Below are 24,920 nucleotides of genomic sequence, written 5' to 3'. Positions count from 1 at the left end.
ATGCGGTTTTCGCGGAAATAGACAACATTACATAGTTGTATCAACGTGCGCTTAGTAAAAAATGGCACAATTGAAATCATTTATGACGTAGGTACCCAGTGAGGTGTGTGTATCGTGTGGCGTTATCATCAATCTACCGCTGCTAGCTGCTGCTACTGCCACCGGTAAGCTTTCATTGTTGGTTGATACACCTAGGAGGGGTGTCGGGTAAAACGGGCTATACAGCTATATCGGTACAAAAACCGGATGTTTGAGATTTTATTTAGATATTTTTTCTTGGCAGCAAATAATCGTGTCTCAAAACTCAGCAAAGTTGGTCGATCAGCATTCGTTGTTCAAGCAGCAGATGGTGGCTAAGTGACCTTGCGTAAAACCAAAAAATTAATCAGTGCATACCCTTACTTCCCTTTCCCCATATTAGTTCTATTTCATCTAAAAAAGATTAATCAACATGATTGTTCAACATCATAGTAAAATATAAAAATAAAAAACTGACCTTCTGCAGCGGGGCCCTAATGAGCACCGATTTGCGGGCTAATAAAACCACTTTAAATAGTTCCTCTTTCCAGCCTGCAAATGAATCGTTCCACATTAACTCGATTACTACGCTGTAACCGGTTAGTCTGTATGTTACACCGGCTGCATAGTTGCTGCCGCCAGCTTACAGGGTGCCACTCACAGGCTGTAGTACAATGGTCGCAAAATAAAACCTAACCTTACTGCTGAGCCACCCTGACGAGCAATAAAAACTTGCTCCAGAACAGAACAGAGCAAAATGAATCGAAAGCGCAGAATCCAACGCAACCTTTAGGTTTGGAACAAGATTTCCAGCACGGTTCAAGCCGGACCTCTCAAGAACTGGTTTATGCAGGAAGCCATGGCATTGAGCGGTTCGATTTCATTCAGTGCATTTAGGGTAATGGAGAATATTTCGAGCCGCTGCTTTCACAGTAATAATGCCATGAATAGAGCATATAATTGTGGTAACCTTTTCTTGTTAACATTAAAATGGGAAAATGATTGTTTCCCATTATTAGGACTGATGCACCACTGTTCAGCTAACCGGTTGCGGTGTGAACCAGGAACCAGCTTTGAACTTTTGTTACTATTTGACGGGTTAGTTCAGTTGACGGGTTAGCAGCAATGGTTGCAACAGTGTTCAAAAATAGAATCATAAGAATTTTATGTTTGAATTGCAAATTTTATATGTGCTAGTCAACCAGTGATATTTAAATCAATCCGCCGAATCGTCACTTGGCAACGAGCTTCTCCTGCGTCAAAGGAGCTGACAATCTAGACCGCATGACGATCAGCTTCGAGGAAGACTGCAATTTTTCTCAATTGAATAATTGGACCGTGCGATGTGCGTGTCGGGGTACCCCAAAACCCACTGGTCTTTGTCCAGTTGCTAATAACGGTGGTCGCACCAGCGGTGAGACATGAAGAATAGAACAATTAAACAGATTTATGAGCTGACGTAACAGGTAGCGCTAATTATTGAAGTAGTACGTAGAGCTAGTCAAACCGTTGCAAGTGTAGACTACTGGTAGGAAGTACTTCATTGACATTGACATTGCTTTGCATTTGCTAGACGTAGAAACGTCAGCAGGGACAAATTGGTTGAGTTGTGTATGATTTATGAATTGTTAGCGGTAATTCAATTAATTAATAATGCTCGAGGCATTTGTTAATTGTTCAACCTGTTCTGGAATTGAGTACGTGATTATGATCATTAATTTAAGAGTCCGCCTCGATTACGTTTACCAAATTATCGTTTTACGATAATTTGTTTATGAGCCAATGCAGTTAAAAGCCACAAAAAACTGGGATTTACTTTTTTTCATCTGGTATCAATACTTGTTCTAAATTCCAGTTATCATATGACGGCGATGACTCTTAAGTGACGGTGATAGCATTGATATGTAACACAACAATTTAAGCTATATTCTGGTCATCATTCATTGATAAAGCGCTATCATGAATTTAGAGTGGCCAAAATCTGAAACTGAACCCCTAAGAAACCCGTGATCGAACGCTCCCTTATCAATGCCAACAATAATTGTTTGTCCCCCACGATTCATTTAATCTTTCATTTTGTTCCAAATATCTTAACGACTACTTTTTACACCCGGAAGACAAGCATCTTTGGCTACAGGTTTGGACTGGATTTGATTCATCAATTGATTTATAGTTTTACTGCTTTATAGTAGTATAGTCACAATAACCACATTTACAGCCAACATATCCAAGCCGGGTGTGGATAATGAAAAGCTGCACATATACAAGCAGCAAAATCTTATTCCCAACGTTACAGTTTACTCATTAAGCACAAGACGATTTACCGTAAAAATAGAAAGCAATACCTTTGATCTTCGCTTCTACAGAACGGAGTGAGAAACGTTGAGCTTAATTAATTAAGCGAGCTTCCCAAATATAAAAAGCACAATCAGAAAAGAAAGAAAACAACAGTTTTTACCTTGTTGGAGACCAACAGTCTGCGACAGACCACAATCACTTATTAAGGCGCTCACGAAAGAAGCCTAAGGAGAGGTTGTATTAAACGTAAATAACCCGCGGCAAATTGCTTTTTCGCTTCCACAACCTGCCCCAACTTTTCGAGGAAGGCTGACCAGCGTTAGAGCCCTCGCCCAAAAGCAGCATACGAAAAAAATGTAAACAAGTTATATGGCGTCTTTCAGCTCCTTTTTTTTCGGCAATCGTGCGAATTATCATAATTTACACTGGATGCAAATTCCTTTCAGTTTTTGCTGGTTCTTTTTGGGTTTGACGAAATGTTGTGTTGCATATCAAATAACTTCTGAATGCCGTCAAAAAAATAAACCGGTTAAGAGTAACCTGCGCCAATTCGATGAAAGCAAACAATTTCGGTGGGGTAATAAACTGAAAAGTAGGATTTCCAATCGCCGGGTAGCCTGGAAATACCAAGCTTTTACCAGTTTTGAATATCGGCACAGAAACAGCACCGGCTTGTTTACTGTTGTAAGTCATCGCGGTATCTCAGACAGACCACTTGACGTCATTTTAGAAAATAGTTATTTCATCACCAAACAATTCTGGCATATTTATTTGACAAAGTCTATAAGGGGTCTATTGTTTAATATTGAAATGTTTTACTCTCCACTTTTTGTTTCAATTACAATCCAGATTACTTAGCGATTCACTAGCGATTACTCTATCATGACTCCACTGATTCTTAATTGATTTTTAAAAACCGATGACTGGCAACCATCGAAAGTCGATTTAGCGATCTAATCTAACTTGCGTCATTCAAATACAGATGAACATTCCGATTCACGATATAAGTGACCAAGTCCCTGGTTTTGAGTTTGTTGGATTGGTCTTTTACCCCCAGACTATTCGCGAAAAATCCATCACAAAGCCGGTTTTTTTGACGCAGTAATACTTTCTACATCCTTATATATCTTACGCTTCCTACGCTATGATATTCTTGCCGAAATGCATATTTTAAATATAGCTTGCATTCAAAGTCGAGAAACTTGCTAAGCTGGTTTGTGGAATTTTCAGATTTGAACTTTAAAAATTTGAATTATTTTATTTAAGTTTAATGACATTTACGTGTTGTTGGTCTTGAACTTTTTGGTATAAGTCATAAAAAAATTTCTTGTCTCTTTCATCATTCATATTTGATGCCCCTAGAGAATTAGAGAATAAAACGTGGGTGTATAAAATTACAGGCTGTGGTCCCTCAGCTTTTCGCATGAAAACGGCAGTCATTATCTGCCATCTACATGGTTCACATGTGAAATTTCATGATGATGATACCGTTTTCCTACACGCCTGCCGTTTAAAATAGCACCTTCCAATGCAGTGTTGTACAGCCCGTCACCATCTAACGTCACCAATGAGTCCAATATCTTACCCGCTGTCCTGATACTAAACTATGAACCATCCACGTCAAAGGTATGTTGCATAGTCAGTTTTGTTGAGAAACTAAGTTCAACTATGATACGTGACAACTCATTTCGTCTAACTGCATCGTATGCCGCGTTAAAGCCTATGAACTTTAAGCAGCGCCCCTATTGAAATCTGCATTGGTATTTACCAACAAAGGTTTTCTGTAGCCCCAGTCTATGAAACAGGTGCGGAAGAGAATTTTGTATGCAGAGTTGACAAGAATTATGTTCCCATAATTACCCGATGACGATGTAGAAAAGGTCGATGGTTTTTTATTGTAGAAAGTTCATTGTTTATTTGATTGTGAAATTCAACTGATGCAGTTGTCTTATTGAAAAGTCATGCTTATAAAAAACTACTATTATATAATTTCTGTGCAAACTTATGTGAAGGTTCGCTGAACTTAAAGAGACTTTCAACTGCAGGGAAAGTTCGAATGCAGGCAGTTTGGTTCGTTGCATCCAAAAGTTGATCGATGAAAACTAGGCTGCAGTAGTCCGGTTGATCTGAGGGAGCATTGCGACGCACGGAACCTCAAAGTAGATAGAATTGCGGTGAATCAAACTCGCGTAAATTCCGAAATTCGCGTAAAAAGTGACTTCAATATAGACAGAAACGAAGACAACAAACTCAGTTTTTCCAGGATAAGAAACGCTGCCTGGAAGAAATGCAGTGCGAGGACATGGAACACCTGTATCGTTCTCAGGAACCGCGCAAATTCAACAAGAAATTGAACGTATCCCGCAAAGCTTTTTTGCCGCGAGCCGAAACATGTCGAGATAAAGACGGAGGAATCATGTCTGATGAACGTGAGGTGATCGAAAGGTGAAAGTAGCACTACAATGAGCACCTGAATGGCGCGGAGACGGAATGCCAGGACAGCAGGGAGAATGACAACAGCAGTACGGCGGATGATGGTGATGTACCGACCCCCACAATAGGTGAAGCGATCGAAGCCATCAAGCAGCTCAAGAACAACAAGGCAGCTGGCAAAGATGGCATCGCAGCGGAGGTTGTTGGATAGGTTGGCTTCCTGTCTGCACCGACTGATAGTCAGTATCTGAGAAACATAACAGCTACCGGAGCAGTGGAAGGAGTTAGTAGTATGCCCAATATACAAGAAGAGCGACAAGTTGGAATGTGAGAACTATAGAGCGATCACCATTCTCAACGCCGTCTATAAAGTGCTTTCTCAGATCATCTTTCGCTGTCTATCGCCGCTGGCAAGTAGATTCGTTGGAAGTTATCAAACCGGTTTTGTGGACGGGCGTTCGACAATGGATCAAATCTTTGATCCTTCAAAAGTGCCGCGATTACCAAGTCCCTACACACCACTTATAGTTTCCTACCATACCATATCAGTTAACCATACCATCGACCGTGAAGAATGATTAAGGCCACAATGGATGGCGTACAGTGCTGTGAGAGGTTACCGGGCGCGTCATCAAGCCCGTTTGAAACGCATAGGAGACTTCGAAAAAGCGATGGTATTTTCTTTCTCCTGTTCAACATCGCTAAGAAATGTACGGATTTAATATGTGTGTGTTGCTGAGTCGTATATCAAACTGAAACGTGAAGCAGAGTGCGTTGGAATACGAATACGTCTGAAATCAAATACCTGTTTTATTAGTAGGAGGAAGTGAGCGCGATCGAGCTCGCATAGGCAATAGTGTGGTACGGGGATGAGTTCAAGGTGGTGAAAGAAATTGTGTACCTCGGGTCGTTGATGGCGTAGGATAACAACTGCAGCAGAGAAATAGGCAGATAAAAACCATAATAAAAAATCTGAAACAATAAATAATAAATTTTCAGCAGTTTCCGTAGTTTTACAGCAGTTGCGCATTAAATTTTAACATGTATATTGGAATTACAGGTGGGCTACTCCTCATCAGCATCTTTATTTACAAAGTACGGCCAGCGGCTGCCAGACTAGCCAGGAATCCAATACCTTTTCCTGGTTTTTTGTTAAAAATAGTTTTGTTCTTTTATCAGACGTTTTGTTCATGTATTCAGCCCACTGCAGCCTGCAATGTTATATTACCTTTGCTATCTCAAAAATGCATATGTACTTTTTACAATTTGTGATTTATGCGTCTGCTCCACACTTCATCTTCTAGTTGAGCGCAACACCTTGCATTCAAAAACTCCGAGTATTCGTCGTTCAGTTTTCTCTGGCGTCCAAGTTTTATGTCCGTAAGGGACCACCGATAGTATTAGAGTTCTATGCAATGCTAGCTTGGAATTGATAAACGAAAGAATAATCGTGGCCAGTTTTAGAACACGGATTAGAAATTAGTGTAGTGCACCAACAGATACTGCCGACCTGCAGTAGAAAGAGAGTTTATACAGCCAGCTGAACCGTGTGGTAGAGAAAATTCCGAAGGGGGATATTCAAATTCCACTTGAGCGAAAGCAATGTGAAACAATTCGGACCTCAAACGCAAACTAGGGTGGTATAGTCTAGGAGAACTGGAGAGTGGGCAAATGCGAAGAGTTTTTTTAGTAATAACAACATGGTCATTGGTGGATAGCTCTTCCTCATAGACCAGTACATGTAATGTCATGTGAGCTTCCCGTGACGGCTAACGAAAAACCAAATTGACCACACCTGCATCAGTCGAAAGTTGAGAAGGAGCCTTCTCGATGTACACAACAAGCGCAAGGCCGATGCATGTTATCGCTGGGATACGCTTGCACGTGTCCAGCGATGGCAGGAGAAAGTTGTATGTCGTTACGACGTGCACCGTTTGAAGAATCCCGAGGTGCAACGATCAGTTACGAAACCCTTCGGCAAAGCGCGCAGCAGGCGGAGGATGAAACTTGGAGGAAGATCGACGAGCGGAGAGAACCGAAAGCCGGCATTGAGCGAGCCTGCCTAGATCGGCAAAGACAGCTACCCGTCAACGATACGGCGAACTGGAGAAAGTTGTTAAACGAGCTTATAGGGGGGACAAGAGAGCCAAGACTAATTCCTTAGCCGAACAAGGAGAAACAACCACCGCCAATGGCGATATCCGTTTGTTATACGATATTTCTCGCCGCCTAGGTGGTGCCAGGATTTATACAAAGATACCGCTAAAGGACAGAGCTGGTCAGCTACTGACTGACCATACACTGAGCATTTTGCACAACTCTTCCGAGTTTCAAATGTCAGAGTCCAACAAAAGCAGCAGCCTATGGCGTCAATAGTTTCTTCAATTCTAAAGCATCATCACTGGATGAAATTAAAGCAGCCATCAAAAGTATGAAATCCAATAGCGCGCCAGGGATAGACCAGAAATACTCACAGTAAGAGATACGCGGAAACTAAAACGTGCGATTTGGCATCAGTGTACAAAAAACTGCCAGCACTTGCTGCGGAGCAAAATGCTGACTTGATTGTTTTCAACATGATCCATTTCTGTTTTGTTTACATTCATATTTGCACAATACAACGATATATCTTTTAACTTAATCAATGTGAAATGCATTGCAAAGCTTTATACACACTGTGTCCGGGTATAATATTCAAGGTGCGTGACAATAGCTTAAGTAGATTTCATAGCTATTTCAATACTTTTTAATCAAACATTTAAGCAAACAGTATGCGTATTCGATTGGCTAGTTTTGGACAATTCTCGCTGCTCGATTGGCTCCCAAGATGGCTGCTTCCGCTTCCGTATTTCTAGGACAGACTGTATTTCAGTCGAAATGCTCAAAGCTAACCCATATTTGTCAGCCCTGATGATGCATGCAACTTTTCAGCAATATATGGGAAATCGCATCTTTTTCGGTGACCTTGATGCAGGGCATATTGGTGAAAGTCCTTAAAAAAGAAAACCAAATTAAATGCGGTAAAAAAGGCGAACTAGCCACAGGCTGAAAACCTCTCTAATATAGAAAAAAAAAATGCGGTAACTGACGTGGTATCATATTATTCTGTATTCCTGTGAAAGTATTCTGTAAGGTTTTCCTCAACCGGATCCAGGAAAAGATCGACGCTACTCTTCAGTGGCAGCAAGCTGGCTTCCGTGCTGGTGCTGACTGGATGGCTGTAGAAGCTCCGCATTATATTGGAGCTGATCAACGAAAACATCTAGGATGCACTTAGGCGTAGAGGAGATCCAGATAAGGTAGTCCATCTCATCGAGGCTCAATGCGAGGCTTTTCGTGCAAGGTGTTGCACAATGGCGTCTTGTTAGACACTAAAAGGGTTACTGCTGGCGTGACATAGGGCTGCATTTTATCACCGCTTCTGTTTCTCATCGTTATGGATGAAATATAGGTTGGAGTGATTGACAGTAGACCAAATCGAAGATTGTCTTGGAATCCTTTAATGATGAACAAACAGATATAACACTCAATGTCTTTTTCTTTGCACAGTTGTAACAGTTAATTCAAATTTATTGTTGGTTGAGAATGTCTCCATTTTACTCAAAGTGGCGTATTTTAACGAAAGGATGGAAATGCCCTAAAAATACTTGTTATTTCGAGGGATACTCATTTTGCTACTTGATATTTGTCAATGTCGATCATAGATGGTGTTAGTGTTCAGGTAAAATATTTGGCACGATAATTTTTGTTGATTTTTCTGCCAAGAGTTATATCTGTTTATCTGTGGTTTAATGGTGGTACCAAGCCTGACAGAGCCACTGAAAGGCCAGGGGAGCCTTTGCCGGTCAGTGAAACATTTGGCGCTCAAACTAGATCATTGTATCTACATACGAATACCCTAATTTGCAACTAAATGTTAGATTCGTATTGCTGTACACCTGCGAAATATGATGCGTCTCAGCGGAGACAACACAAGAATTGTAGGTATTTATTAATCGCTGCCTGCAATATGTCATTCGTGCCTGATGGCCTGACAACTGGATATCCAACGAGGAACTTCATCGTCAATGACGGCCGATAGCAACAGAAATTCGTGAACGTAAGTGGAAGTGGATCAGACACACCTTAAGGAAAGGAGCGAAGGAGATTTGCAGAGACGCACTCGAATGAAATCCACAAGGACAGCGTAGAAGAGGCTCATGGCGACGCAGTTTAGCCAACGACATCCAGGCTGTAAACGAGAACCTGCCCTGGAGACAAGTAAAAACATGGCGGTTAACCGTCAGCAGTGGAGATCTCTGATTTCATCCCTTTGTTCTGCCGGACCGGCGGACATGGACACATAAGTAAGTAAGTAAGTAAGTGTGCGCTGAACCCTCCAATTATCGGTTTGTGTTCCTCCTTTTGGCCGACCTGAGCATTGAAATCCCCGATGACGATCTTGATGTCATACTTTGGGCAGTGGTCGTATTCACGCTCTGACTGTGCGTAGGATACCTGCTTACCGTCATCGATACTTCTGAGGTGAGGTTTGTGCACGTTGATGACGTTGATATGTTCAAAAACCGGACCTGCCGTAACCATTTGAGGAGGTGTTGGCGACAGCCAGTGTTACCAGCCATCCAGATTTGCCTGAATTTTCTAGACCATTTGATGCCTAACCAATCAAAAACAAGTATTACGCAAAAAACGTATTTCATTAGGTCAAATGACTGCCAGTTTTCTCTTCAGACATTTTTTTTCTCATATTTCAGAATTTCGTAAAAATTGGTTGGCAATGCTGGTGGCCGAAGCTCTGGTATATGGTATGTTCATCTTAAAGTACGTACCGTCGAGCTCTCCACCACACTTACTGCAGCGCTAGGACATTGAACTTGCGGGTCTTCAACACGTCGGAGAGCACTCGAATGCTCGCTTGGAAATTGAGAGATCGACAGTTCCACGTCCCGAGTTTCCAATCCATAGTCCTTCTTCGTCGCATAGGTCTATTCCGATTGTACTAGTTAAAATTTTTCTGTTCCTCATTAATTGCTTATTAATTTTTCATGGTGGAGGCTGGCAAGGCCTGCCAGGATTCCCGCGCGTGTCGGTTCAAGTAGAGTCACCGCATTCATTGTGCGGAGTTTCTAAAAATCGTGTTTTTTGTTGGCCTGGGTCCGTACCACCTATTCACTTCCTAAATTATTCGCTTTTCTTAAAGTATGCCGCCTTATTGGGGCTGCGATGGCCAGGCATCTTTTCCTGGATTAAACCTATTCCTTGTGTAAATACGGAAGCATGAGTCCCCTCTTCCCCATCTGCGTTTTTAGCCCATATGAATAAAACGGTTTGCATGGCAATCGAAAACTCAGATCACTCGTCAATCAGCTGACTCTAGCGCTCATACTTCATATCCGTAAAGGGCCACCGAGAGAATCAAAGCTTAATGCTAGTTTTGAACGAGTTTGCAAACTAAACTAGTCCTTTAGGAAGGCTTTTTGGTTGCAAATTGGGTCTGGGTTGACAAACGGATGGTCGTGTTCGAATCTTAATAGAATCAGGTCATTCGATGTCAGATGTTATAGGTTTATTCTCAGGTTTTTCATTATTCTTTCTTCATGCTGAATTCTGTCTTACCCTGATGAGGCCTCTTGACAGTGCAAAAAGTCACTCTTATAGTTAAGTGATCGGCCAGGGAAATGCAGCCACTTTTCTTGTCATCTCTGAGTGGTTGGTTTTGGCCAGATTGAGTTTGAACCAAAGAGTTGAGTCATAGAGTGTACTTTCACGTGTAATACTGAACTGGTACACACTCAAAAAAAAGTGCCGAAGTCAGCAAAATTTTGCCGAGATTTGGACAGCCGAGCGTTCGGTAAAATTTTTTATGATGCCAAACGTTAGTAAAGATCCGTAAACGTCGAATTGCAAAACTGAAATTTTTACCGAACGCTCGGCTGTCCAAATCTCGGCAAATTTTGCTGAGTTTTTTAAGTGTGTAGGTTGCAGAGCGCATTGCCTTGCTTCAGTACATCTGGCGTTACGAAAGCCTTTAAAGGTCTTATGAACTATTCATTCGCATGATTTTGAACTTTCATTTCAATCAGCTTAATTATTAATTATTTCGTTTGAAACCCATCTCCTGGCACTATCTACCATAGATCATTTCGTTTAACAGTATCGTACGCCGCCTTGAAATCCACAAACATATGACGGTTGTTCGGAAGGCAGTATTCCTGAAACTTACTTAAGAAAGACCCAATCTAAGCTAATGATGATATTTTTTTCAAAATAATTGTTATCCAAAAGTTTTTATATGTAGGCTATCGACCACTGTGACGCATTTTCGAATATTTAAATATTTTTTCATGATGCTTATAGTTTTTCGCGATGTGGATAGTGGTCTGAACTAGATTCCATAAATCAAACTCAGGCATCTTTTTACCAGTTAGTATAGCTAGGGTCAATGAACTCAACGACTTGTTTCGCTCTGTATAAAAGAAAAATCGGTCCAAATATATATCCAAATAATCCTCCTCTTAAGGAATTTAATCCTCATGCTGATAATCAACGAAAATATCCATTGAATGAAGACACATGCTTCACTCGTTTTCTGTGAATATTGCAAATTAATATCAATTTCCTTTTTAAATCAACAAGAAATTTCCAGTAATGGAAATTATTGTTTGTTTAACATTGCCTCGACCGGTTGATTACGACAACTACCTCTCAAGAAAAGACTAGGAGAATGATTTTTGGATTTTATCCTAAAGATTTTATTGCCACCTAATAAAGTATACGGGCGGTTTATTTGTTTTGCATATCTCGATTTCTTAATTTTGGCACTGTCTTTGCGCGAAAATCGCGACCGTCGCATCCTCCTTTCACCCTACGTTCAGCGTCAATGAGTTTTCTGGCACCTGGCCAGAAGCAAAACAAAAGTGGCGAACCCTCTGCCAAGTCTGAATATTCATGAGCGCGGCACCGCCAGCTGGTGACCGGTGACCGAAGAACGCGTGATTCGTGATTCGGCTACCACGAAACCACTTTTAACTTTCGGTTGACGTCCAGTTTGATGCGAACCGGTTCGATCGAGTTGTTTCAGCGGCGCGTCCGGCGATTTTTGCGTGCGAAAAAAAACAACACATTCACGTGCTGCTTTCTGTCGTTCTTTAATGATCCGTAAATATTTACTTTTGGTTTCGGTTACGGCTACCAATAACAATAAATAACTGTTTAGCAATGCTTGCAGGAGGTCTCACGTAGAGTGTTGATAATGATATTTCAGGTGTGAGTACAAGCTGAATTTTACTTATTGCAATTGTAATTCAAAGACCAATTACTGCACAAAATGTAACTCTGTTGAAAACTCAAAATGATTATTTATATATGTTTTAATTCAACAATTAACTAGTAATTGTAACATCAACAAAAAACTGATTGTCAACAATAAAAATAAAACCATGATCAACAAAAAAAAGTTGAGCTGACACTTAATGACTTTTTTTTATTTGATTTTATCTCCAGACTGGATTACCACGATGACGGTGGATAAGGGACACAGCAATACGGCGTTTGTGGGAGATGACGAGGTGAACAGGTTAGTCCGAAATCGTATTGATTGATCTAACAGTGTCTAACAGGTTTGCCTTTGCAGCAAAAAATCCGTCCACGGAAAGAACATTACCAGCAACAGCTATGTGTTGGAAATCCAGGAAAAGAAACCGGGCCTTGAAACGGACTACAATCCGTACGAACATCGGCATGTCGAGCATCCTACAACGAACAACGAAACGCTGATTCACCTGCTCAAGGGTTCACTGGGGACAGGAATTCTTGCGATGCCGAATGCTTTTCACCATGCGGGTTGGCTGGTCGGAGGCGTCGGAACGCTGCTGATCGGCATCCTCTGCACATACTGTATTCATCTGTTAATCAAGGCCGAGTACGAACTGTGCCGGCGGAAACGAGTTCCTAGTCTCAACTATCCTGCCGTGACGCAAACTGCACTCCTGGAAGGACCGAATGCGTTGAAGCCGTTGGCGAATATTATAGTGTAAGTTAATCATGGAACCAAAGAATTTCGCTCGAAACACCCAAAAGTAATACAATTCTGACCTGTTTAAATTTCCTATTTATTGGTCCTTTTCACAGGCATATTATTAACGTATTTCTGCTGATCTACCAGCTGGGCACGTGCTGTGTCTATGTGGTATTCGTGTCATCCAATATTAAAGCCATCGCCGATTATTACACCGAAAGCGACACCGACGTACGGCTGTACATGCTGATCATCCTGTTGCCCTTGATCTTGATCAACTGGGTACGTATGAAACTTGAACAGTGTGTTAGTTAATTCAATTTATGCAATGCGTTAATTGTAATTCCATTAACTTTCACAATATTTCCAAAATCATTTTATTTACGGTTTAAAAAATTAAGTGTCGTTTTGTGTTAAGCATTACATGTAAATAGACTTCAACCCTGATTATAGGAAATTGCGTCTCATGTCGGGAGTAAAATCAAAAATAGTTTGTCTGTTTCACGACGGTTATTAAAACTGTCTTGAGTGCATTAATCCCGCGCCAAGGCATTTGTTGTCCACATACAAATTTTACGTTTAGAGAATAGATGCAGATGTATGGTACCGAATTCCTCGTTTTCTAATGTTTCCACCCGTCGTGTTCATACATGCAGGTTCGCAATCTGAAATTTTTGGCACCCTTTTCAACGCTCGCAAACGGAATCACGCTGGTTTCCTTCGCCATCATCCTGTACTACATCTTCCGCGAGCCGATTTCATTCGAGGGTCGCGAAGCCGTCGGCAAAGTGGCGGAATTCCCGCTCTTCTTCGGAACGGTTCTCTTTGCCCTGGAAGCGATCGGCGTAGTAAGTTACAATGTTGGCGAATCCGCATTGTATTGTTCTGATGCAGTTTTTTTTTTATTTTGATAGATTCTACCGTTGGAAAATGAAATGAAAACACCAAAAAAATTCGGCGGTAATTTCGGAGTGCTCAACAAAGCTATGGTGCTGATTGTTTTCCTCTACATTGGAATGGGATTTTTCGGCTATTTAAACTACGGACCGGACTCGAAAGGATCCATTACACTCAACCTTCCGGAACAAGAAATGTAAGTGTCTAACCGAGTGGTGCTATGAGTTGAATCGCGAATGATTGTTTACGCTATATGCTCTCTGTGTTACAGTTTGGCTCAGTGTGTGAAGGGTATGTTGGCATTTGCCATCTACATCACCCACGGACTGGCTTGTTACGTGGCCATTGATATCACGTGGAATGATTATTTGAAAAAGCAATACGGAGATTCGCCTCGCAGTGTCTTCTACGAATACGTTGTTCGCACCGTTTTGGTTTTAATCACATGTGAGTATGAAATACTTCTAACGAATATCCTCTTATCTTATAAAACTCTTCTTTTCTCACAGTCCTCTTGGCAGTTGCAATTCCCAACCTCGAGTTGTTTATCTCCCTTTTCGGAGCTCTCTGCCTATCGGCGTTGGGAATAGCTTTTCCGGCTCTCATCCAGACTTGCACGTACTGGCACGAAAGGCACGGATTACAGAAAGCCTGGATGATTTTGAAGAACACCGTAATTGGTGTTATTGCCATCTTCGGTTTGGTCGTAGGAACAAGCACCAGTCTGAAGGAAATCATTCACACCTTCAGTGATCATGACTAAGGATCTCAATTGAAACGGGAGTCCTAGGGGGGTTAATCCTCGTTGAGCGACCGGAGAGGACGCAGCGTCGCAAACTGGATGATATCCACTACTGCAAAACAAACAGTGATTTTAGACGCACGTTTGACGTAAGCGAGTATTATTTATCGTTTAAAGCTGTAGAGATGTGAAGATTTGCATTCGAATATTCGTTGAATCAACAACAATTAGGACAAAGACGAAAACGAATCAGGAACATTCTTTATGTCTCGATTGAACACAACGATCGCATTCCTGAGTGGTTTTAAATGTAGCAAATTAAGTCAAATGAGAATATATGTAACTTGTAGCGATTTTAAAATAAACCCCACAGCCAACATTATAGTATTAAACAGAACAGATTTTTTGAAATTGCATCGATAGAGTGATATTCTAACCGAGTGCCAATCTGATTAAGTAATTAAGTAAAAGTTAGAACAAATAGTAAATCACTCATGAATTTTAACACAGTTTTGTTGCTATTTGACGATTCAATAAAAGTATTAAGTGGTGATTAAGTGCGTTTCATATTTTATTTATTTCGAAAGTGCGTTTCATATTTTATTTATTTCTATCGTATAAAAATTAAAAGAAATGAGGTGAATTGCGTTTTTATTAACTATGCTATACAAATGCAAACATCTGTATATCTGTATCTGTATATGCTTGTCCTTTATCCTGATGAACCATATTTCTTCACTTTGCTTGGTTGTAGGCTACCGCAATCCAATTCCTTGCACACCGCGTACTATCTGCTAGATCTCGCTCCACCTGGTCTAACCATCTTACTCGCTGCGCGGAAGAGTATTAACAGCGAAAGTCGTGCTTACCATGGGCTTCATGGTTCTAAGAATGATCTTCGGCGGGGTATAGGAGAACGGGGTATAGACACGAAGGATGAACTCTGAACTCGCTCAGCTCTATGGCGAACCAAGTATTCAAAAGGTGGCTAACGCTGAACGGACACGATGGACAGGGCATGTTGCAAGAATGCCGGACAACAACTATCCTGCAAAGATGGTGTTCGCTTCAAATTCAGTAGGAACAAGATGACGAGAGACCATCATCATAAACGTGCATTGTCCACACGAAGATAGACCAGATGACGAGAAGGAAGCATTCTTTGTGCACTTGGAGACAACTTACGACAGTTGCTCACCACGGGACATCAAGATCGTCATCGGGAATATTGGGCGTGCATATCGTCAACAGGGAAGCAATGTATAGACCGGTGATCGGGCCCCATAGCCTGCACACCGACACGAATGATAACGGCCAGCGATGCATCAACTTTGTACCTTTCCGAGGCATGGTGATCAGAAGCACTTGCTTTCCCCACAAATATATCCGCAAAGCCACCTGGAGATCACCTGACCAACGTACTTCGAGTCAAATCGACCATATTCTCATCGAGAGCCGGTTTTTCTCGAACATCAGCAACGTACGCTCCCTACGGAGTGCGGATATCGACTCAGACAATTACTTACTAGCAGTACATGTCAATTCAAAACAATCGACAGTTTATACCTCGCGACAAAGCCGCCCTCCTCGGTTAAACATTCGGCCGCTAAACAACCCGCCAGTTGCCGAAAACTACGGGTGCGTACTGGATGAAGCTCTTTTTTTTAATGAGTAGGGAAATCTGCTATCAGACACCTGAGAAGACAACTCAGGGAGTGGGGTTTGGTATCTCGACCTCCCTACTGGGGCGTGAGGATCCAGACCCACTAAAACCCTACTCGAGTCTCCAGCCTCAATCCCCCTGGAACCACCTTATCGGTATTACTTCAGGGTGGGGCTATTGTGCTTAACGCACACTCTTAGATAACTACTGGACTATGGTAGTAAGGCTGTTTATTCGGCGTTGATCGGCTTTCCAGCGGTTTTGTAGCTCAAGTACGATCTGGATAGCAGCCGCATTGACCGCACCCCAGACGTCCGAGCTAGGTCACATCCTTTGGACTAAGTTATCCGGAGTAGTGTCCTGTCCGCTAACTGCCATCATGTTGCTTCTCGCGCCCGCGAAACGAAGGCGTATGAAGAAAGCATGTTATGCAGTTTCCTCAACCTCCGCGCATTCGGGACACTCGGGGGACTCCGCATGCCCAAACTTATGCAGATACTGTCTAAAACAACCATGCCCTGACAGAATCTGTGTCAGGTGGAAGTTGACTTCGCCGTGGCGCCTGTTGACCCATCCGGATAGTTCCGGGATAAGTATATGTGTCCACCAGCCTTTTGTGGAATCAGACCATGCCCGCTGCCATGTGATCATCGAGGCCGATCTTGTGGTACTCCGTATGCCTCTAGTTCCACGTTGGTTGAAGCACTCAACGTCCTCGCTGATGATGATACCAATAGGCATCATACCCGCTAAGACGCAGATTGCGTCATGTGAAACTGTGCGATACGCACTCGCCACTCTTAAGCACATGAGACGATAGGTGCTTTCCAGCTTGGCTAGATAGCTTTGGTACCTAACGCCGATGACCACACCGGCCCGCCATACCTGAGTATGGACTGGACCACGTTGGCTAAAAGCCTTTGCTTGCTGCCATATACCGCAGAGCTATTAGATATCATACGAGACAATGCTGAAATAACTGTGGAAGCCTTCTTGCAGGCACAGTCGACGTGGCTTCCGAACTTGAGCTTGTCGTCGACCATGACTCCGAGGAGTTTTAAGGACCGAGTTGACGAAATAGTGCAGTTCCCGACGCTGATATTTGCTTGCTGCACCGACTTGCGGTTGTTCACCACGATAACCTCCGTTTTATGATGCGCTAGGTACAGTTTCCTGGATCGCATCCAATCTTCAACAATGCTTATAGAGTGGGCAGCCGTCAACTCAACCTCTCTGATAGATTCACCGTAGACTTCCAAGGTGATATCGTCCGTAAAGCCGACAATCACCACCCCTACCGGGAACTTTAGCTTCAACACCTCGTCATACATGACGTTCCACAACACCGGGCCCAGTATGGAACCTTGCGGAACCCCTGCGGTGATTGGAACGCATTTCTGACCCTCCTCCGTGTTGTAGCATAGCACACGATTCTGGAAATAATTTTCCAGAATTCTGTACAGCGACACCGGCACTTGGACGTTCCGAAGCGAGCTGGCTATGGAGTCCCAGCTCTGCCTTCCTCTGAATGAAGCTCTGCCTTCCTCTGTGGAGCTAGATGCTTCTTACTTACTTACTTATGTGTCCATGTCCGCCGGTCCGGCAGAACAATGGGATGAAATCAGAGATCTCCACTGCTGACGGTTACCCGCCATGGCTTTTACCTGTCGCCAGGACAGGTTCTCGTCTACAGCCCGGATGTCGTTGGCTAAGCTCCGTCTCCATGAGCCTCTGGGTCTGCCTCTTCTACGCTGTCCTTGTGGATTCCAGTCGAGTGCTGCTCTGCAAACCTCGTTCGCTCCTTTCCTCAAGGTGTGTCCGATCCACTTCCACCTACGCTCACGAATTTCTGTGGCTATCGGCCGTTGATGACACCGACGATGGAGTTGCTCATTGGATATCCAATTATCAGGCCACCAGGCACGAATAATATATCGCAGGCACCGGTTAATGAACACCTGCAGTTTTTGCGTTGTCTCCGCTGAGACGCACCACGTTTCGCAGGCATACAGCAGTACGGATTTAACGTTTGAATTAAAGATTCGGGTTTTCATACGTAGAGTGATCTGGTTTGAGCGCCAAATGTTTCGCAGACCTGCAAAGGCACCCCTGGCCTTCCTGATCCGTGTGGCTATATCAGTCTTGGTACCACCATCGGGCGTTGTTTGGCTGCCAAGATATTGAAAGACGGCTACCTGCTCAACTTGTTGTCCCGCTACTGTAAAGTTGGTGGAATTGTCAGTGTTCACTACCATAGACTTAGTTTTCGCTACATTGACTGTGAGACCTGCTGCCTGGGAGCTCTTGGAGACGTCATCTAACTTGCTCTGCATATCGTTTCGGCGTTGTGCGAGCAAGACAATGTCGTCGGCTAGGTCGAGGTCATTTAGCTGCTCCATCGTTAGAGGATTCCAAGGCAATCCTCGATTTGGTCTACTGTCAATTGCTCCAACTAATATCTCATCCATAACGATGAGAAACAGAAGCGGTGATAAAATGCAGCCCTGTCTCACGCCAGCAGTAACCCTTATGGGGTCGGACAAGACGCCGTCGTGCAAAACCTTGCACGAGAACGCCTCGTACTGAGCCTCGATGAGATGGACTAGCTTATCTGGAACTCCTCTACGCCTAAGTGCGCCCTAGATGTTTTCATGATTGAGTCGGTCGAACGCCTTTTCGAAGTCAACGAACACCAGCAGAAGAGAGTCCTGGAATTCGTTGATCTGCTCCAATATAATGCGGAGCGTTGTGATATGGTCTACACATGATCGGCCAGCACGGAATCCAGCTTGCTGCCGCCGGAGAGTAGCGTCGATCTTCTCCTGGATCCGGTTGAGGATTACCTTACAGAGTACTTTGAGAGTAATACAGAGCAACGTGATGCCACGCCAGTTACCGCATTCCGTTAGGTCTCCTTTCTTAGGGACTTTGACCAATATGCCCTGCATCCAGTCCACCGGAAAAGTTGCGGTTTCCCAAATATTGCTGAAAAGCTGATGCATCATCTGGGCTGACAAAGATGGGTCAGCCTTGAGCATTTCGGCTGAAATACGATCTATCCCTGGCGCTCTATTGGATTTCATACTCTTGATGGCTGCTACAATTTCATCCAGCGATGACGCCTCCGAGTTCACGCGATTTATTCGACGAACTGTAGGCATCGTACGCTGCTGGTTTTGTTGGTCTCTGACATTTGAAACTCGGAAGAGTTGTTTAAAATGTTCAGTCCATCGCTTAAGCTGTTCTGTACGGTCAGTCAATAGCTGACCAGCTCTGTCCTTTAGCGGCATCTTTGTATTCATCCTGGCACCACTAAGGCGGCGAGAAATATCGTACAACAAACGGATATCACCATTGGCGGCGGCGGTTTCTCCTTGTTCGGCTAGGGAGTTAGTCCAGGCTCTCTTGTCCCGCCTACAAGCACGTTTAACAGCCCTCTCCAGTTCGGCGTATCGTTGACGGGCAGCTGTCTTAGCCGATCTGGTCCGCGCTCGCTCAATGCCGGCTTTCGCCTCTCTCCGCTCGTCCCTAGATGCTTCGACCCTCGAAAACGGATGGAGTATGATACGCTCGGCCGTCAACGAGACCGCAACCGCGGTGCTAGGTGTTTAAGCCTCGGCTGCACGAAATGATTGGTTTGACGGAGAATGCCAACATGCGCTAGAGAGGAAAAATAGAGCTAGGATAAACTATTTAAGCATATCCACGAGAGAGAATTTGGCCAAGTATCAACGAGCGTGGAATGAGTTGACCACAATCCTGAGGAGGAAAAAGCGCCTGAAGAAGGACAGAGATCGTGAGGAGCTGGAACAACTATTCCGAGCTAATGACGCGCGCAAGTTCTATGAAAAAGTGAACCAAACTCGTAGGGGCTACACACCTAAACCTGACATGTGCAGGGACGAGGGAGGCGATCTAATCACAAGCGAGCGCGTGGTGGTCAGCAGGTGGAAGCAGTATTTCGATGAGCATCTCAATGGCGACGTAGCAGAAGTAGACGCAACGGAAGTTAACCCAGGATTGCCTACAAACGATAACAGCGTGCCCGCTCCCGATCTCGAAGAGATCCGGCAAGAAATTCGTCAGCTGAAGAATAATAGAGCCGCCGGAAAGGACCGACTCCCGGCAGAACGCTACAAAGATGGCCAGGAACCGCTAGCATCGGCACATCATTGGATAATTTCTAGGATTTGGGACGAGGAGAAACTACCAAAGGAGTGGATGGAAGGTGTAGTCTGCCCCGTCTACAAAATGGGCGAACGGCTAGATTGCTGTAATTACCGCGGCATGACGTTGGTCAACGTCGCCTACAAGGTGCTCTACCAGATTTTGGTGTACAGTCTATCCCCAATAGCAAAAGGAATCGTAGGGCAGTATCAGGCTTGCTCTATGGGGGCCCGTGTCACTACGGATCAAATTTTTCTCCCCGACAAAGCGCGGCCGATCCAAGCTACCCTGAAGCGAGTGATATGCTACGTGCGCGTTTCGGGGACACTCTCGAGTCCTTTCGTATCGCGCAGAGGGTGTTGGTAAAGGGATGGACTGTCCTGTATGTTATTCAATATCGCTATTGAAGGTGTGATCCGGCGAGCGGGCATCGAAACTAGAGGAGCGATCTTCAGCAATAGTAGCCAACTCCTAGTCTTCGATGACGACCTCGACATCATTACTAGAAACCTTGGGATGATGGAGGCAATCTACGCCAGACTAAAAACGGAGGTTAGGAGGATAGGGATTTATCAATGCGTCGAAAACCAAATATGTGGTAGGAAGAGGCTCCTGCGAAAGCAATGTTTGCCTCCATCGGACAGTGACTATTGACAGCGATGAACTGGAAGTGGTTGATAAGTTCGTATATTTGGTATCTCTGGGGACCGCCGACAATAATACGAGTAAGGAGATGCAACAAAGCATTCAAGCTGGAAATCGAGCCAACTTTTCCCTCCGTAAGACGCTTCGATCAAGGAGCATACGCCGCCGCACAAAGCTGACGATGTTCAAAACCGGTAGTCCTCTACAGAGTTGAGGCAGTAACTTTGCTTACGGAGGACGTGCATACGCCCGAGTACGACGACGACGCCCAGGACCACATTTAATGGAGAGGAATTCTTGATACGGCAAGAGCCACCGCGGCTCTCGGCCAGTAAACAACCATCATCTCTTTGATAGTACGGTATTTCACAGTCACCAGCGATCCAAAATATCCCAAAAGATCCTTCAACGGTTACCGTCCGTGGGAAGAGGCTCCCTACATGTATTTGGTCTTCGATGCATTTAGTTTTAGTCCAATCTTCCCAGACTCCGCTTTCAGTCTGGCGTAGATTGACTCTACAGTCGCACTATGGGGCAGAACCCGAAAAAGCTCGGATAAAACCTCAAAATCTTTATTTGAGATATTATGCCAAACTGAATATTCTACGTATAGTAGACTTTAGTAGATTTTATACTTTTAAAGGACAACTCATATTAAAGGGATTACAAACTAATAGCACGGACTAACAGACGTAACACTGAAGCCTCATTTCATCGCCAACGAAAACGATCATTTCAAATTTTCACTTAAGCTAAGACTCAAACAACAGTCCCTGCGCGAGAACGCCACTCACCTACGCTGGCGCTGTTGTCAGATAATATACAAGTAAACTTATAGTACAGACTAACAGACGTAACACTTCGAACAAATTTTCTAACAAAACATCGTTTCAATGACACCCCTAAAACTTCGTCTTCGTCAGTCTTCGCGCTACGCAAAACAGCTTGCTATAAATTTAGATATGCTATAAATTTACTTGTTTATTATCTGACAACAGCGCCAGCGCAAGTGAGCGGCGTTCTCGCGCATCGACTGTTGTTTGAGTCTTGGCTTAAGTGAACATTTGAAATGATCGTTTTTATTGGCAATGGAATGAGGCTTCAGTGTTACGTCTGTTAGTCTGTGCTTATAGCATTGCTAAATTTATAGCTCTGCGTAGCGCGAAGACTGCACCAGGTGATGCTAGTGTTTTTCCAAGTTTTAGGCGTGTCATTGAAACGATGTTTTGTTAGAAAATTTGTTCGTAGTGTTACGTCTGTTAGTCTGTGGTTTTCCGGACAAACTGACGCCACTGATCACAGCTGCATTGAATCGATTGATGAGTTTCATGTGCATCTCGGGGACACTCTCGAGTCCCGACCAAGGTTACCAACAGGTTTCCCCAAAAATCTGACGAACACGAATAAAAGTGTTTGGCAAAAATCTTGTGGTCAATCAGTCCGATGGAGAGACGTTTTCTTGAAAAAGTCGTACTCGTTTTGCTCACCGCAGATGCAAAATTTTGTTCAAAATTAGAAGTGACGACCTTTTTGCAAGACGGAGAATCGAAAATCTGACATATTTCCAAATATCTGAAAAATTTGAACTTTGTCAGTTGATCTGGCATGCAATCAAAAATCTGGCTAATTCCAGATTTGTCTGGCATACTGGCAACCGTGCCCTCGAGTCCCTTCGAGACGCGGCGATGATTGAAGCATAGTAACGGCTTATCCTGCATGCTGTTCAACAACGCTCTTGACTTGCCCGACGAGCGGTCATCGAAACGGGAAGCACGATTTTTAACAAAGGTAGTAAACTCCTAGGCTTCGCAAAAGACTTTGATCACTTTAACCCAGAAATTTGGCGACGCACAATGGGGCAGATTGACCCGGCGCACAGACAAAACCTCATAATTTCTCTGATATACTTCGGTAGAGCTTTGTTGTCTTCAACAATATTGTTTGTTACAAAATTTCGCATACGGGTAACTGATAGTGTAGCCAAAGACTAACAGACGTAACACTTCGAACAAATTTTCTAACAAAACATCGTTTCAATGACACCCCTAAAACTTGGAATAAAACACTAGCATCACCTGGTGCAGTCTTCGCGCTACGCAGAATAGGTTTACTTGTATATTATTTGACAACAGCGCCAGCGCATGCGAGCGGCGTTCTCGCGTAGCGACTGTTGTTTGACTGTTGGCTTAAGGAAAAATTTGAAATGATCGTTTTTATTGACGATGGAATGAGGCTTCAGTGTTACGTCTGTTAGTCTGTGGTGTAGCAATTTGTTTATCCTGCAAACACGTATCAACATACTCGACACTAAAAAAATGGAGGCTCGTTCAGTTGAACATATTCTGCTGCTAATTTGACTTGCAACAGAGCTAATTGTATACTCAAAATAATCCACACGTCCTTTCCACGTGAAAAATCACGTAAATTTCTCTACAGGGATTTACGTGACTTTCAGGTGATTGTTATTGGAAAAAATAATAACATCTATCTGATTTTCACGTTAACGCATTAGTATGCGTGCGAACTACCTGAAAATCACGTAAATAGTACAGGAAAAGCTGGGTGGAAAATATTCACATAACTTTTCAGGTAACTTCGACGTGAAATATATTTTGAGTGTAAAAACGCTGCCAAGGGGAGAGGGGAGTGATCGCGTTTACAATGTCCTAAATTCTCCTTCAAATTTACTTCAATGTATCTCATATCGATAAAAACGCCATGTCTTACATACTCAAGCATAACTATTTAGCATACTGCAGAAAAGAACTTCGTACTGGCGCACGCATTTACTAATTTGTAACCTAAAATGCTGGAAAACATGCATTAGGAAACTTGAATATCCCCGAAGATCGCAACTAGTAGTAGCTAATTTTTTGCTTAGGCGTGGTACACAAATAACGTAACCCAAAAATTTCGGTTTTTTGACCCCCTCCCTCCCCTATGTAACATTAAGTAACGTTTGGCATAACCCCCTATTAAATTACGTAACGTTAACCAAACCTCCCCCCCCGGTACCTCAACATTCAATAAAAATGACTTGAACCGCATATTTTTTTTAATTTATAAGAAATTCAATCAAATTAGCAAGATTAGCAAATTAGCAAGCTTCATATTAAAAACAACAATCAGGCATCGGCCAATGTTAAGCTGAAATAGTAAAAAAACAAAGCCATGGGTATAAACGTCCTGTTGAGAACTTGACCCTTCTTTATCGACTGACTTCGCAGCTGGCTATTAGAGTACAGGACAATTACGGGGATAGTGCAACGATCCTACTGGCTCTATAGCAGCACTTCCCAGCCGAGATTCGAACATACGACGGCTTGTTAGGCCAGCATCGTGCCCCGAAGCAAACTGGGCAGCCAGAATGGTCTTCAACCGTAATAACTGGAAATTTAGTAGGATTATCTTCATCAGCTACAAACCATAATTTTGTATCATAATTTTCATTGGTATAAACTGATTCACTGTTTTCCACCTCCAACACGTCCTTTCCTCATTTGGCAACTGCCTTTTTGGTATTCATATATTTGTTACGTAACTATTCTCATGACTCCCCCTCCCCCCTATGTAACAACAAGTAACGCTAATTCGACCCCCCTCCCTCCCCTCTAAGCGTTACGTAATTTGTGTACGAAGCCTTATTACTAGTTAACACTTTGAATGTTGATTTTATGGTAGTGTCAAAACTGAAATGCGTGGAAATCTTTTTCTACAGACTATCGAAAATTGACAAAAATAACATATTTTTTTTAAAACACTTCGTCAGAACTAGGCCTGCTAGCGAAAAAACTGTCTTAATATCACCTGAACTATTAGCACAGACTAACAGACGTAACACTTCGAACAAATTTTCTAACAAAACATCATTTCAATGACACCCCTAAAACTTTGGAAAAACACTAGCATCACCTCGTGCAGTCTTAGCGCTTCGCAGAGCAAGTCGCTATAAATTTAGCAATGCTATAAACACAGACTAACAGACGTAACACTGAAGCCTCATTCCATCGCCAATAAAAACGATCATTTCAAATGTTCAC

At 43.2% G+C, this 24,920-nt stretch overlaps 1 protein-coding gene across 1 annotated transcript in view; it reads left to right on the top strand.

Annotated features, from left to right (window-relative positions):
- The window catches only part of LOC128741350 (proton-coupled amino acid transporter-like protein CG1139), a 47,031-nt gene extending 32,080 nt beyond the window's left edge, over positions 1–14,951 (top strand). The window contains exons 2-8 of the mRNA XM_053837121.1: positions 12,253–12,325; positions 12,383–12,781; positions 12,880–13,048; positions 13,423–13,614; positions 13,681–13,859; positions 13,935–14,110; positions 14,173–14,951. Of these exons, the coding sequence (XP_053693096.1) occupies positions 12,267–12,325; positions 12,383–12,781; positions 12,880–13,048; positions 13,423–13,614; positions 13,681–13,859; positions 13,935–14,110; positions 14,173–14,426 (1,428 nt within the window). The 5' untranslated portion in view covers positions 12,253–12,266 and the 3' untranslated portion in view covers positions 14,427–14,951. The remainder of the gene's footprint in view (positions 1–12,252; positions 12,326–12,382; positions 12,782–12,879; positions 13,049–13,422; positions 13,615–13,680; positions 13,860–13,934; positions 14,111–14,172) is intronic.
- Positions 14,952–24,920: the final 9,969 nt, after the last annotated feature.

The sequence above is a fragment of the Sabethes cyaneus genome, chromosome 3 (genome assembly GCF_943734655.1).
Source record: "Sabethes cyaneus chromosome 3, idSabCyanKW18_F2, whole genome shotgun sequence".
In the NCBI taxonomy this organism is placed as follows: Eukaryota; Metazoa; Arthropoda; class Insecta; order Diptera; family Culicidae; genus Sabethes; species Sabethes cyaneus.
The sequence above is the reverse complement of the archived record's forward strand: the minus strand, read 5'-3'. Positions and strand labels throughout refer to the sequence as shown.